The 15,964-nt window shown below is 46.3% G+C and overlaps 2 protein-coding genes across 3 annotated transcripts in view; both read left to right on the top strand.

The window, feature by feature from the left end:
- Nucleotides 1-12,457, top strand: part of LOC137013807 (E3 ubiquitin-protein ligase HECW1) — a 59,419-nt gene extending 46,962 nt beyond the window's left edge. The window contains exons 25-28 of the mRNA XM_067377759.1: nt 535-681; nt 798-912; nt 10,984-11,182; nt 12,346-12,457. Of these exons, the coding sequence (XP_067233860.1) occupies nt 535-681; nt 798-912; nt 10,984-11,182; nt 12,346-12,457 (573 nt within the window). The remainder of the gene's footprint in view (nt 1-534; nt 682-797; nt 913-10,983; nt 11,183-12,345) is intronic.
- A 2,994-nt stretch (nt 12,458-15,451) lies between these two features.
- Nucleotides 15,452-15,964, top strand: part of stk17a (serine/threonine kinase 17a) — a 33,250-nt gene continuing 32,737 nt past the window's right edge. For both annotated transcript variants that reach the window (XM_067378228.1, XM_067378227.1), the window contains exon 1: nt 15,452-15,788. In XM_067378228.1, coding sequence (XP_067234329.1) covers nt 15,631-15,788 — 158 coding nt within the window. In that variant the 5' untranslated portion in view covers nt 15,452-15,630. The remainder of the gene's footprint in view (nt 15,789-15,964) is intronic.

Raw genomic sequence — 15,964 nt, 5'->3', positions numbered from 1 at the left:
TAGCAAACCAAACCTCGTTGCCAGTTTTCCACATTGAACTAAAGATGGCACGTCGGGGTCACCAAACAAACCAAACTACATTGTTTATACCAGTGTTTCTCAGGACTAGAAACACTCTTTGGTAGATTAACTTGTGTCCATTCTTGCTCTTAGAGGGCCACTCTCCTCCAGAGTTTAGCTCTAACCCAAATTAAACACATATGAACCAGCGAATCCAGTCCGGTTTGAACAATGTAAGGCTGAACACTTTCCTCATTTTGGCTGCGTGAGATTCTCCAGCTTTGTTGTTGTTGAGCTGTTAAAGCTCCGCCCTCTTCTGGAAAGCGGAGCTCATTTGCATTTAAAGGGACACACACAAAAACGGCGTGTTTTTGCTCAAACCCAAATAGGGGCAAATTTGACAAGCTCTAATAAATGATCTGTGGGGGATTTTGAGCTGAAACTTCACATTCTGGAGACACCAGAGACTGATATTACATCTTGTGAAAGGAGCGTTATAGGTCCGCTTTAAAACTCTTTTACGTTGTTTCACAGGTGACAGAGAGGGAACTGAAGTCGGGGGGCTCCAACATCCAAGTGACAGAGAAGAACAAGAAGGAATACATTGAGCGTATGGCTAGATGGAGGGTGGAGAGGGGGGTTATGCAGCAGACTGAAGCCCTTGTAAGAGGTTTCTATGAGGTACGTAAGCTTGAATAGTAGCCAATCTACACAAAACGGTTTAGTGGAACGATTATTTACTCATCAGATTCAGAGGATTTGAATGTCAGATGTTCCTTTTCCTTGTAACTACGCAGGTTGTAGACTCCCGTCTGGTTTCAGTGTTCGATGCCCGTGAGCTGGAGCTGGTCATTGCAGGGACGGCCGAGATCGATTTGAACGACTGGAGGTCCAACACAGAATATAGAGGAGGTGAGCAGATGCCTACTGTGCCTTTAAAATATCATAAAATGACGTGGCAGCTACTCTGTCAACAGTAAGTAAATTTAACGACAGAAATGTTCAAAACAACCAGTAAATCATTAATTACTGGAGAAAAATGTTCACATGGTGTTCATTTGTGATTAGACGCTTGATTGCTCAGGCTTACCATTTGTTCCATTTGAAGTGGTTTCAGTTTTCTTTCAGGTCCTCTGCTGTGAATTACTATGCAGGGTCAATAGTATTTTATCCCACCGCAAATGCCAAAACAAGTATCCCATCTGTTTAGATTGCAGTTCATTACTTAGAACGGAGCTGTTGACATTGAAAGCGTAACGGGTGAACCCTGTAGAATTTCATATAACCCTGCGGTGTTGTGGTTTCACAGTGTCGAGATGACCTCACTTGAAACTCTGGAGACTTCTGTTGACTTTTCCTGCACAGCCTATGCACACTCAGATGGAGACCCCTGAAGGGCCTCTTTAGTGGGACACATTCTCTTCTCATACTTTACCTAATTTAAATGAGATTTTCTCAACCAAATTCTGAGTTAGTTTCTTTGTGGAGAAGGTGCTCCCAGAATGCATTATGACAAGCTCAGTGAAGAAAAATTGTCCAAGACTATGAAACACTATGAATGATTACATTCATCTGATTTTGAGAAGGATCACAAAAGGACTACTTTACCCAACTACTTTGGTATTTATAATAATGCTTTTTAGAGTGCCATTGTTAGTTTAGCGACATACTAGTATTACTCTATTGCTAACTCCAGCCCTAATTAAACAAACCTGTACCAGCTAATCAAGGTATTCAGGATCACTAGGGCTGTGTCTGAAATCACCCCCTATAGTAGACAGCTCGCTACTAGATAGTGCACTGGACATCCACATATTGGTGTTATGTGAAGGTAAATGTGGTAAATGTGAAGTATATAAGATTATTTATGTTAAAATATATTCTCTTAACCTACTTTATTGTTTATTGACTACTATAAGTATGCCATTCATAAGTTTATCTCCCCCAAAAGTGTAAACATTGAGCCCCCTAGACACTGAGAGCGGACGCTCGGATCCGTCAATATCTTTATCTGGGGTGTGGCTACTGTTGCAGCCTGAGAGTTTGGGGTGTGGCTACTGTAGCGGGCTGAGGGTTTGGGGCGTGGCTACTGTAGCAGGTTGAGAGATTGGGGTGTGGCTACTGTAGCGGGCTGAGGGTTTGGGGTGTGGCTACTGTAGCAGTTTGAGAGATTGGGGCGTGGCTACTGTAGCAGTTTGAGAGTTTGGGGCGTGGCTTCTGTAACAGGCTGAGAGTTTGGGGTGTGGCTACTGTAGCGGGCTGAGGGTTTGGGGCGTGGCTACTGTAGCAGGTTGAGAGATTGGGGTGTGGCTACTGTAGCGGGCTGAGGGTTTGGGGTGTGGCTACTGTAGCAGTTTGAGAGATTGGGGCGTGGCTACTGTAGCAGTTTGAGAGTTTGGGGCGTGGCTTCTGTAACAGGCTGAGAGTTTGGGGTGTGGCTACTGTAGCGGGCTGAGGGTTTGGGGTGTGGCTACTGTAGCAGGTTGAGAGATTGGGGTGTGGCTACTGTAGCGGGCTGAGGGTTTGGGGTGTGGCTACTGTAGCGGGCTGAGGGTTTGGGGTGTGGCTACTGTAGCAGTTTGAGAGATTGGGGTGTGGCTACTGTAGCAGTTTGAGAGATTGGGGCGTGGCTACTGTAGCGGGCTGAGGGTTTGGGGTGTGGTTACTGTAGCAGTTTGAGAGATTGGGGTGTGGCTACTGTAGCAGTTTGAGAGATTGGGGCGTGGCTTCTGTAACAGGCTGAGAGTTTGGGGCGTGGCTACTGTAGCGGGCTGAGGGTTTGGGGTGTGGCTACTGTAGCAGGTTGAGAGATTGGGGTGTGGCTACTGTAGCGGGCTGAGGGTTTGGGGTGTGGCTACTGTAGCAGGTTGAGAGATTGGGGTGTGGCTACTGTAGCAGTTTGAGAGATTGGGGCGTGGCTACTGTAGCGGGCTGAGGGTTTGGGGTGTGGTTACTGTAGCAGTTTGAGAGATTGGGGTGTGGCTACTGTAGCGGGCTGAGGGTTTGGGGTGTGGTTACTGTAGCAGTTTGAGAGATTGGGGCGTGGCTACTGTAACAGGCTGAGAGTTTGGGGTGTGGCTACTGTTGCAGCCTGAGAGTTTGGGGCGTGGCTACTGTAACACGTTGAAAGATTGGGGTGTGGTTACTGTAGCAGTTTGAGAGATTGGGGCGTGGCTTCTGTAACAGGCTGAGAGTTTGGGGCGTGGCTACTGTAGCGGGCTGAGGGTTTGGGGCGTGGCTACTGTAGCAGGCTGAGAGATTGGGGTGTGGCTACTGTAGCAGGCTGAGAAATTGGGGCGTGGCTACTGTAGCAGGCTGAGAGTTTGGGGCGTGGCTACTGTAGCAGGCTGAGAGATTGGGGTGTGGCTACTGTAGCAGGCTGAGAGATTGGGGCGTGGCTACTGTAGCAGGCTGAGAGATTGGGGCGTGGCTACTGTAGCAGGCTGAGAGATTGGGGTGTGGCTACTGTAGCAGGCTGAGAGATTGGGGCGTGGCTACTGTAGCAGGCTGAGAGATTGGGGTGTGGCTACTGTAGCAGGCTGAGAGATTGGGGCGTGGCTACTGTAGCAGGCTGAGAGATTGGGGTGTGGCTACTGTAGCAGGCTGAGAGATTGGGGTGTGGCTACTGTAACAGGTTGAGAGATTGGGGTGTGGCTACTGTAACAGGTTGAGAGATTGGGGTGTGGCTACTGTAACAGGTTGAGAGATTGGGGTGTGGCTACTGTAACAGGTTGAGAGATTGGGGTGTGGCTACTGTAACAGGTTGAGAGATTGGGGTGTGGCTACTGTAGCAGGCTGAGAGATTGGGGTGTGGCTACTGTAGCAGGTTGAGAGATTGGGGTGTGGCTACTGTAGCAGGCTGAGGGTTTGGGGTGTGGCTACTGTAGCAGGCTGAGAGATTGGGGTGTGGCTACTGTATCAGGTTGAGAGATTGGGGTGTGGCTACTGTAACAGGTTGAGAGATTGGGGTGTGGCTACTGTAACAGGTTGAGAGATTGGGGTGTGGCTACTGTAGCAGGCTGAGAGATTGGGGTGTGGCTACTGTAGCAGGTTGAGAGATTGGGGTGTGGCTACTGTAGCAGGCTGAGGGTTTGGGGTGTGGCTACTGTAGCAGGCTGAGAGATTGGGGTGTGGCTACTGTATCAGGTTGAGAGATTGGGGTGTGGCTACTGTAGCAGACAAATATTGGGCGTGGCTACTGTAACAAGCTGAGACATTAGGGCATGGCTAATATAGCAGACATAGATTGGGGCGTGGCTACTGTAACAAGCTGAGAGTTTGGGGCGTGGCTACTGTAGCAGGCTGAGATTGGGGCGTGGCTACTGTAACAAGCTGAGAGATTGGGGCGTGGCTACTGTAGCAGGCTGAGATTGGGGCGTGGCTACTGTAGCAGACAGATATTTGGGCGTGGCTACTGTAGCAGGCTGAGACATTAGGGCATGGCTAATATAGCAGAGATAGATTGGGGCGTGGCTACTGTAACAAGCTGAGACATTAGGGCATGGCTAATATAGCAGACATAGATTGGGGCGTGGCTACTGTAACAAGCTGAGAGATTGGGGTGTGGCTACTGTAACAAACTGAGAGATTGGGGCGTGGCTAATATAGCAGACATAGATTGGGGCGTGGCTACTGTAACAAACTGAGAGATTGGGGCGTGGCTAATATAGCAGACATAGATTGGGGCGTGGCTACTGTAACAAGCTGAGAGATTGGGGTGTGGCTACTGTAGCAGGCTGAGAGATTGGGGCGTGGCTACTGTAGCAGGCTGAGAGATTGGGGTGTGGCTACTGTAGCAGGCTGAGAGATTGGGGCGTGGCTACTGTAGCAGGCTGAGAGATTGGGGTGTGGCTACTGTAGCAGGCTGAGAGATTGGGGTGTGGCTACTGTAACAGGTTGAGAGATTGGGGTGTGGCTACTGTAACAGGTTGAGAGATTGGGGTGTGGCTACTGTAACAGGTTGAGAGATTGGGGTGTGGCAACTGTAGCAGGCTGAGAGATTGGGGTGTGGCTACTGTAACGAGCTGAGAGATTGGGGCGTGGCTAATATAGCAGACATAGATTGGGGCGTGGCTACTGTAACAAGCTGAGAGATTGGGGCGTGGCTACTGTAGCAGGCTGAGACATTAGGGCATGGCTAATATAGCAGAGATAGATTGGGGCGTGGCTACTGTAACAAGCTGAGACATTAGGGCATGGCTAATATAGCAGACATAGATTGGGGCGTGGCTACTGTAACAAGCTGAGAGATTGGGGTGTGGCTACTGTAGCAGACAGATATTTGGGCGTGGCTACTGTAACAAGCTGAGACATTAGGGCATGGCTAATATAGCAGAGATAGATTGGGGCGTGGCTACTGTAACAAGCTGAGAGATTGGGGCGTGGCTACTGTAGCAGGTTGAGAGATTGGGGTGTGGCTACTGTAGCAGGTTGAGAGATTGGGGTGTGGCTACTGTAGCAGGCTGAGGGTTTGGGGTGTGGCTACTGTAGCAGGCTGAGAGATTGGGGTGTGGCTACTGTAGCAGGCTGAGAGATTGGGGTGTGGCTACTGTAGCAGGTTGAGAGATTGGGGTGTGGCTACTGTAGCAGGCTGAGGGTTTGGGGTGTGGCTACTGTAGCAGGCTGAGAGATTGGGGTGTGGCTACTGTAGCAGGTTGAGAGATTGGGGTGTGGCTACTGTAGCAGGCTGAGGGTTTGGGGTGTGGCTACTGTAGCAGGCTGAGAGATTGGGGTGTGGCTACTGTATCAGGTTGAGAGATTGGGGTGTGGCTACTGTAACAGGTTGAGAGATTGGGGTGTGGCTACTGTAACAGGTTGAGAGATTGGGGTGTGGCTACTGTAGCAGGCTGAGAGATTGGGGTGTGGCTACTGTAGCAGGTTGAGAGATTGGGGTGTGGCTACTGTAGCAGGCTGAGGGTTTGGGGTGTGGCTACTGTAGCAGGCTGAGAGATTGGGGTGTGGCTACTGTATCAGGTTGAGAGATTGGGGTGTGGCTACTGTAGCAGACAAATATTGGGCGTGGCTACTGTAACAAGCTGAGACATTAGGGCATGGCTAATATAGCAGACATAGATTGGGGCGTGGCTACTGTAACAAGCTGAGAGTTTGGGGCGTGGCTACTGTAGCAGGCTGAGATTGGGGCGTGGCTACTGTAACAAGCTGAGAGATTGGGGCGTGGCTACTGTAGCAGGCTGAGATTGGGGCGTGGCTACTGTAGCAGACAGATATTTGGGCGTGGCTACTGTAGCAGGCTGAGACATTAGGGCATGGCTAATATAGCAGAGATAGATTGGGGCGTGGCTACTGTAACAAGCTGAGACATTAGGGCATGGCTAATATAGCAGACATAGATTTGGGCGTGGCTACTGTAACAAGCTGAGAGATTGGGGTGTGGCTACTGTAACAAACTGAGAGATTGGGGCGTGGCTAATATAGCAGACATAGATTGGGGCGTGGCTACTGTAACAAACTGAGAGATTGGGGCGTGGCTAATATAGCAGACATAGATTGGGGCGTGGCTACTGTAACAAGCTGAGAGATTGGGGTGTGGCTACTGTAGCAGGCTGAGAGATTGGGGCGTGGCTACTGTAGCAGGCTGAGAGATTGGGGTGTGGCTACTGTAGCAGGCTGAGAGATTGGGGCGTGGCTACTGTAGCAGGCTGAGAGATTGGGGTGTGGCTACTGTAGCAGGCTGAGAGATTGGGGTGTGGCTACTGTAACAGGTTGAGAGATTGGGGTGTGGCTACTGTAACAGGTTGAGAGATTGGGGTGTGGCTACTGTAACAGGTTGAGAGATTGGGGTGTGGCAACTGTAGCAGGCTGAGAGATTGGGGTGTGGCTACTGTAACGAGCTGAGAGATTGGGGCGTGGCTAATATAGCAGACATAGATTGGGGCGTGGCTACTGTAACAAGCTGAGAGATTGGGGCGTGGCTACTGTAGCAGGCTGAGACATTAGGGCATGGCTAATATAGCAGAGATAGATTGGGGCGTGGCTACTGTAACAAGCTGAGACATTAGGGCATGGCTAATATAGCAGACATAGATTGGGGCGTGGCTACTGTAACAAGCTGAGAGATTGGGGTGTGGCTACTGTAGCAGACAGATATTTGGGCGTGGCTACTGTAACAAGCTGAGACATTAGGGCATGGCTAATATAGCAGAGATAGATTGGGGCGTGGCTACTGTAACAAGCTGAGAGATTGGGGCGTGGCTAATATAGCAGACATAGATTGGGGCGTGGCTACTGTAACAAGCTGAGAGATTGGGGCGTGGCTACTGTAGCAGACAGATATTTGGGCGTGGCTACTGTAGCAGGCTGAGACATTAGGGCATGGCTAATATAGCAGACATAGATTGGGGCGTGGCTACTGTAACAAGCTGAGAGATTGGGGCATGGCTACTGTAGCAGACAGATATTTGGGCGTGGCTACTGTAGCAGGCTGAGACATTAGGGCATGGCTAATATAGCAGACATAGATTGGGGCGTGGCTACTGTAACAAGCTGAGAGTTTGGGGCGTGGCTACTGTAGCAGACAGATATTTGGGCGTGGCTACTGTAGCAAGCTGAGACATTAGGGCATGGCTAATATAGCAGACATAGATTGGGGCGTGGCTATTGTAGCAGGCTGAGAGATTGGGGCATGGCTAATATAGCAGACATAGATTGGGGCGTGGCTACTGTAACAAGCTGAGAGATTGGGGCGTGGCTATTGTAGCAGGCTGAGAGTTTGGGGCGTGGCTATTGTAGCAGGCTGAGAGATTGGGGCGTGGCTATTATAGCAGGCTGAGAGTTTGGGCCGTGGCTACTGTAGCAGACAGAGATTGGGGCGTGGCTACTGTAGCAGACAGATATTTGGGCGTGGCTACTGTAGCAGGCTGAGACATTAGGGCATGGCTAATATAGCAGACATAGATTGGGGCGTGGCTACTGTAACAAGCTGAGAGATTGGGGCGTGGCTACTGTAGCAGACAGATATTTGGGCGTGGCTACTGTAGCAGGCTGAGACATTAGGGCATGGCTAATATAGCAGACATAGATTGGGGCGTGGCTACTGTAACAAGCTGAGAGATTGGGGCGTGGCTACTGTAGCAGACAGATATTTGGGCGTGGCTACTGTAGCAGGCTGAGACATTAGGGCATGGCTAATATAGCAGACATAGATTGGGGCGTGGCTACTGTAACAAGCTGAGAGATTGGGGTGTGGCTACTGTAGCAGACAGAGATTGGGGCGTGGCTACTGTAGCAGACAGATATTTGGGCGTGGCTACTGTAGCAGGCTGAGACATTAGGGCATGGCTAATATAGCAGACATAGATTGGGGCGTGGCTACTGTAACAAGCTGAGAGATTGGGGCGTGGCTACTGTAGCAGACAGATATTTGGGCGTGGCTACTGTAGCAGGCTGAGACATTAGGGCATGGCTAATATAGCAGACATAGATTGGGGCGTGGCTACTGTAACAAGCTGAGAGATTGGGGCGTGGCTACTGTAGCAGACAGATATTTGGGCGTGGCTACTGTAGCAGGCTGAGACATTAGGGCATGGCTAATATAGCAGACATAGATTGGGGCGTGGCTACTGTAACAAGCTGAGAGTTTGGGGCGTGGCTACTGTAGCAGACAGAGATTGGGGCGTGGCTACTGTAACAAGCTGAGACGGGCGTGACTACTGTAGCAGGCTGAGATTGGGGCGTGGCCACTGTAGCAGACAGATATTTGGGCGTGGCTACTGTAGCAGACATAGATTGGGGCGTGGCTACTGTAACAAGCTGAGAGATTGGGGTGTGGCTACTGTAGCAGACAGATATTTGGGCGTGGCTACTGTAACAAGCTGAGACATTAGGGCATGGCTAATATAGCAGACATAGATTGGGGCGTGGCTACTGTAACAAGCTGAGAGATTGGGGCGTGGCTAATATAGCAGACATAGATTGGGGCGTGGCTACTGTAACAAGCTGAGAGATTGGGGCGTGGCTAATATAACAGACATAGATTGGGGCGTGGCTACTGTAACACGCTGAGAGATTGGGGCGTGGCTACTGTAACAAACTGAGAGATTGGGGCGTGGCTAATATAGCAGACAGAGATTGGGGCGTGGCTACTGTAGCAGACAGAGATTGGGGCGTGGCTACTGTAACAAACTGAGAGATTGGGGCGTGGCTACTGTAACAAACTGAGAGATTGGGGCGTGGCTACTGTAACAAACTGAGAGATTGGGGCGTGGCTAATATAGCAGACATAGATTGGGGCGTGGCTACTGTAGCAGACAGAGATTGGGGTGTGGCTACTGTAACAAACTGAGAGATTGGGGCGTGGCTAATATAACAGACAGAGATTGGGGCGTGGCTAATATAACAGACAGAGATTGGGGCGTGGCTACTGTAACAAACTGAGAGATTGGGGCGTGGCTAATATAGCAGGCTGAGAGTTTGGGGCGTGGCTAATATAGCAGACATAGATTGGGGCGTGGCTACTGTAACAAACTGAGAGATTGGGGCGTGGCTAATATAACAGACAGAGATTGGGGCGTGGCTACTGCAACAAACTGAGAGATTGGGGCGTGGCTAATATAACAGACATAGATTGGGGCGTGGCTACTGTAACAAACTGAGAGATTGGGGCGTGGCTAATATAACAGACATAGATTGGGGCGTGGCTACTGCAACAAACTGAGAGATTGGGGCGTGGCTAATATAGCAGACATAGGTTGGGGCGTGGCTACTGTAACAAGCTGAGAGATTGGGGCGTGGCTAATATAACAGACATAGATTGGGGCGTGGCTACTGTAACACGCTGAGAGATTGGGGCGTGGCTACTGTAACAAACTGAGAGATTGGGGCGTGGCTAATATAGCAGACAGAGATTGGGGCGTGGCTACTGTAGCAGACAGAGATTGGGGCGTGGCTACTGTAACAAACTGAGAGATTGGGGCGTGGCTACTGTAACAAACTGAGAGATTGGGGCGTGGCTACTGTAACAAACTGAGAGATTGGGGCGTGGCTAATATAGCAGACATAGATTGGGGCGTTGCTACTGTAGCAGACAGAGATTGGGGTGTGGCTACTGTAACAAACTGAGAGATTGGGGCGTGGCTAATATAACAGACAGAGATTGGGGCGTGGCTAATATAACAGACAGAGATTGGGGCGTGGCTACTGTAACAAACTGAGAGATTGGGGCGTGGCTAATATAGCAGACATAGATTGGGGCGTGGCTACTGTAGCAGACAGAGATTGGGGTGTGGCTACTGTAACAAACTGAGAGATTGGGGCGTGGCTAATATAACAGACAGATTGGGGCGTGACTACTGTAACAAACTGAGAGATTGGGGCGTGGCTAATATAACAGACAGATATTGGGGCGTGGCTACTGTAACAAACTGAGAGATTGGGGCGTGGCTAATATAACAGACAGAGACTGGGGCGTGGCTACTGTAACAAACTGAGAGATTGGGGCGTGGCTACTGTAGCAGACAGAGATTGGGGCGTGGCTACTGTAGCAGACAGAGATTGGGGCGTGGCTACTGTAGCAGACAGAGATTGGGGCGTGGCTACTGTAGCAGACAGAGATTGGGGCGTGGCTACTGTAGCAGGCTGAGAGATTGGAAAGTCTGGAGTGTAGCTATTGTAGGAGGCGGAGCCAGAGGGTGTTTACTCGGTGAGGGACCATGACTGATGCATTACATGGGAAAAGACATATAGTGTCAGATACGTTGGATGGGTTTATCATAAGCAAGATGCTTGTGTTCGCTCAGTTACTCATGACACATAGCAACACAGCTAAAAGTATTCCTAATATGTTGGACCTTTTATTGAAAGTAGCCTACTCTATTACCTGCTACTAGCTGTGTCTGTGATGTTCGGGGAGGCGCGACACGCAAAAGGAGCGTTTGCTTGGTGTTTTGAAAATATGCTTTATTTTTTGCAATTCTGCTTTTTTGCAAAACTTCATACTTCACATTTAACTTCACTGTAAACTTCTAGGTTACCATGATGGGCACATCGTGATGCGCTGGTTCTGGGCCGCGGTGGAGAACTTCAATAATGAACAGAGGTTGCGCCTGCTGCAGTTCGTGACGGGCACTTCCAGTGTCCCCTACGAGGGTTTCGCAGTTCTGCGTGGGAGCAACGGCCTGCGGCGCTTCTGCATTGAAAAGTGGGGAAAGATTACCTCTCTGCCAAGGTATACTGCATGAGTTAACATCACACAAATCCCAAATGACTGCTAAACACAGCTTCAGACTTTGTAGTAGCTAATTCTTCTGGAGAAAATCTACCTAGCTGAGGTAGAAAAATGTATTTGATTTATCAAGGACTGATTTGAAGACCTCATTACATTGAAAAATGTGTTTGATGAAAGCAATCTGATGTCAGGTGTCACAGTTTTCTGGGTCAGAACTCACAAGCAAACAGCAAACAGAGCTAATATACACTCACAGTGATATAGTACAACCAAAAAGTCATGATCCTAACCTCTATCTCCATACTGAAATCTTTTTGGTCCGTCGAGAAGATTTTAAATGTGCATATTTTGCTAAAAGTTTGTCAGACTACATTACCATATAGATGACTAGCATATGTGAAAAAAAAAAAAAAAATTTTCCATTTCATGGAAAGAATATTATATCTCACTTTATGAAGCAGTGCTTTTGAATCCTTTGCATTTCAGTTTATATTTGATAGTCATACTTCTTTCTCATGTGAAGAGAAACAAATGCGAGACGTGAAATGAAAAGCACCGAGCGCAGTACACAGAAAGTGCTTAAACCATCAGATTCTTTGTGCGGTCTTCTATAAGCTTAATGTTTTGTTTACCTGCCATGGTTCTTCCACACTGTTCACAATGTGCAATTCAATCACAGCAGCAAAGGAAACCCCCTTTAAGCCTTTTCATACTGTTTAGACTTGTAAATAAAGCTAACCGAGATGACAAAGTGTCATCCTGAAAGCTCAAAAGCTCACTCAGGCCTGATTTGCATCCAGCGTTTCACCTTGAAATTCATTTCTCCCGGTTCGTCTGGCAAACAGAAGGGACTGCGGATCAAAGCCTGGCGCCGTCAGCACTAAAGTACAGGCTCATATTTCTCTGTCAGGGTAAGAACGTTTGTCATTGTGTGTGCACAGCGTCAGCAGCCAAAGCTAAATAAGGGCAGTGTGATGGAAAGGATACAGATGCCTCACTCAGATACAGAATTTCACATGCTTTGCTGCTGCGGAGAAGGGGAAAGTTTGTACTTTACAGCAAGGCAGCTCACAGAAATGTAGTGTTTATGTCGCCTGTTTACTCAGAGGCCAGAATGGAATCTCCCTCTTGACCTTTGACCCCTGTATCTTTGTCTCCTGCAGGGCTCACACGTGCTTCAACCGCCTGGATTTGCCTCCCTATCCGTCGTACACTATGCTGTATGAGAAGCTTCTAACTGCTGTGGAGGAGACCAGCACCTTTGGTCTGGAGTGAAGGCATGTTTTTTTATTACTGTAAATACATTTTCAATAACTCAATCCACTTTTTAGAGATTTTTAAACTAATATATCTGGGAATTTTGTTTCAAATGACTTGAAATAGCATGCTTCTGCTCTAAAACCCAACATACGTACTACTTCTCTGTGTTTGCGGGAGTTTGGGGTCAAAAGTAACATATGCAATGGTGAAAACCAGCTCCAGCCTATTGTATTCAACTGACTGACTCGATTCTCCCCATCATTCTATTGGTTAGGCATCAGTACGTCTGCTTTCTGATTGGTGAGCTGGGATTTTCAGTGCCTGGCTGTGTTTGAAATGGAATGCTAAGATATTGCTTATGAAATACTGTACTACATACTGCCAGTATTTTATTGTAGTGTGTGAAAAATTACACAATATGCAAAACATAAACACTTTAAAGTGCAGTAATGTATGCAATGTTGTTGTCACATCATCACGCTGCATGTTTAATAATTTAGCATGTGTTATCATATCAGAAATAGTTATTTTAATGTGTGAAAATGATTTTTTTTTGTGTGGAATACAACACTCCACACAGTGTGCTCTAGATATATAACGTGCATTGTGGTGAATGTAAAACATCATCGGGGTATCGTATGTATGCATACAGATGTGCATGTTACAGATGCTGCATAAATAGTATGGTAGTATGCTATTCCAAACACAGCCACTGATCAAACACTTTCATGCTCGAACTCCAAACCACAGCATATTATTTGCTTTAAAGGAATTCCTAAACTGCATATAGTATGCCTCCTTTGATGTCATTAAAAATTATTCTGTTTTTGGAGTAGAAATGGTCAAACTCTTTAAGCTTTAAGCAGGACGCACACATGGAGGCTCACTCGACAGTGATGTAAGCGACTTAATTGTGTAACTAATTTAGTGACACGAACGCTAAGCTAATCAGAACGTTCTGTCCGCAGAGTCTGCGTGGACACATTAGAAATAACTCTTCTTAAAACCAGATCCTTTTTTAGGGATCAGGGATGAGCTTCATATAATCATGACACTGGATTCATCCACTATATTTCTCTGAAATTCGTGGCATAATTTATTTTGTTTACACATTTATTGAGACCCTGGCTGGTTTAATGAAACAAAAATCTTCTTAATGATGTATAATATAATTTATTGATGAGTTATACAAACATGAGCAGACTTTGAGTCATATTTATAAAATGACTGATGATATCTACAGGCAACAAGAACCAGATGACCGGATTTTCTTTATTAATATGTATGCAATATCTTAAGTGGTGCTTTTATTTGCATTTTTTTTTTTGGACCTCTCTGATAATCACAACCATCATGTCGGGAGCATTTAATGCATGCAGGCTCTTATGATAGTGTGTAAATTACTATGAAACCGTTCCCCAGGATCTATTAAATGTGTTCCTGATGGATCTGAACTTCCTTTGGAAGGATGTCCACTTAAACCGAATCTGTGTATTAAATGCATAACTTGTTTGACGTATTGACAGAGATTGTGAAATGACTATCTGACCGTTTGCTGTTGTACACTGCTCAGTTGATGATGTTATAATGATGTATTTTTATCATTTTTATTTGTTGCCAGTTTTGTATTTTATATTCTTTTTGTATTTGAGTTCAATGAGATTGCATATGAAAACCCTTTACTTGCAATGAAAATTGTTTCAATTGTTAATGAAAATAAAATATGTAAATATAAATATTTATGTATACTAATCACTGTATATCCTGACGTCAATTTGTTCAACATGAACAGACTTTGCTTTTGCCCCAAATTGTTGTACATAAATGTCAATAAACGATCACTTTGTAGTAGGCTGATTGTATTGATTATGCTGCTTCAGTCCAGCACTCACAAGTACTCAAGTTCAGACTCTTCCTTACACAGATCCAGCACTAGAGGGCCTCGCTCCAGTGTTTGGAAGAATCTCATCAACAAACACTGTTTTAAGAGCATAAAATATTTTAAATAGCCCACAATAAGAGCAAAATCTTATAATAAAACTGATCCAATAAGATGCACATTTATTGTAATGACTCCATAATGAGTTTTAATGTCTGAATTAATCCACTCCCCAGAATTTAAAAGATGCATGATTAGATTTAAGAATAAAAGTCCCTTTTACGTCCTTGTTAACAGGTGAACATGTACGTGAGATGTCTGCATCAAGAGACATTTACAAAAGTGATTTTATATACATAGAAAGCACATTAAATTCAAGTAAAACTTTTAAGGTTTCAAAAAAGTTTTGGGAGAATAAAAAGTCAAAATGTGGGTGAAATAATGTTCATTCAGTGTAACACTTACGTACATACTAATTTATGTAAAAATTGTACGTATTAAAATATATAAAAGAATAAATGAGCATACTAAATTTTATTGCATTTTTAAATGAATAAAACATTCTTGCTGACAATTGGGCAAAACCTAGAATAGTGGCAATGTTTAAACATGTAAAATTACAATTAATTAGCATTTGGGGTCAAATTAATTAGTGCTTAACATGGCAAAAATAGATTTTTTGTTGTAAATATCCGACAAGATTGTTACACTGATTTACTTGTGAAAATCAAGGTCAAAATGTAAGATATTGAATTGCTCAGAAAAACCAAACAAATGAAACAGGACTCATTCTGATGTACTGAAAAACAACAACAACAATTTAAAGATGTGTGTTTGGATGCTTGAAAACACTTTTGTGTGTCTTTGACCCATATATAAATCATGTAAATTCAGATCACAGAAAAGGAAACAAGCCTAACATCAGTCTTTTAATATCATTTAATTAATTAATCAATTGGTCATCTCTGATTGGTCAAATGTCATTCAAAGACAGCCTCCTCCCGCCCACCGGCAAGTGCTCGATTGTAATTGGTGGAAAGCCCTGTCAATCACGCCCGTTGCCCCGGCAACTGAAGTCCGAGAAGCAGCAGCAGCTTGGCTTCAGTCGAGTCGGGTCGAGCTGAGGAGAGCTGGAGCTGAAGTTCTGCTCGAAGATGAAACTATCAGCAGCTGATCTCTCACACACGTGTCCATGTTAGGTCAGCATTCAGCGACAGAAGTCAGGTAGAGTCACCTGTTGGACTGGGCTTGCAGGTAAACACAGGTATAAGTACACAAACAGAACAAACTGACGATTATAGCAGCCGTTATGATTCCTGAATGTCCACGAACGACCGAGTCCAGAAGCCGAGTTCGGTGTGAATCCGGTCAGAACCGCTCCGGGCTGCTGCGCGAGATCCGAACCGCCATCAGGAGCGAGCCGTTCACCGACCGCTATGACGTCATCCCCGGCAGAGAGCTGGGCAGGTAAGAGACGAGGCTCACCTGTGTTTGTCAGTTCAGTGTCTGACGCACGTGCCTTTAAATACAGCATATTTCAGTTTTAGCACTGAAAGGTTTTGTTTTTTAGATTTAAAAGTATTAATTGTGTTTTCAGGTCTTTTAATGAATAAATGCATGACAAATGTTTCTGCTCGCTGTAT

This window comes from Chanodichthys erythropterus, chromosome 23 (assembly GCF_024489055.1).
Source record: "Chanodichthys erythropterus isolate Z2021 chromosome 23, ASM2448905v1, whole genome shotgun sequence".
Classification (NCBI taxonomy): Eukaryota; Metazoa; Chordata; class Actinopteri; order Cypriniformes; family Xenocyprididae; genus Chanodichthys; species Chanodichthys erythropterus.
The sequence above is the reverse complement of the archived record's forward strand: the minus strand, read 5'-3'. Positions and strand labels throughout refer to the sequence as shown.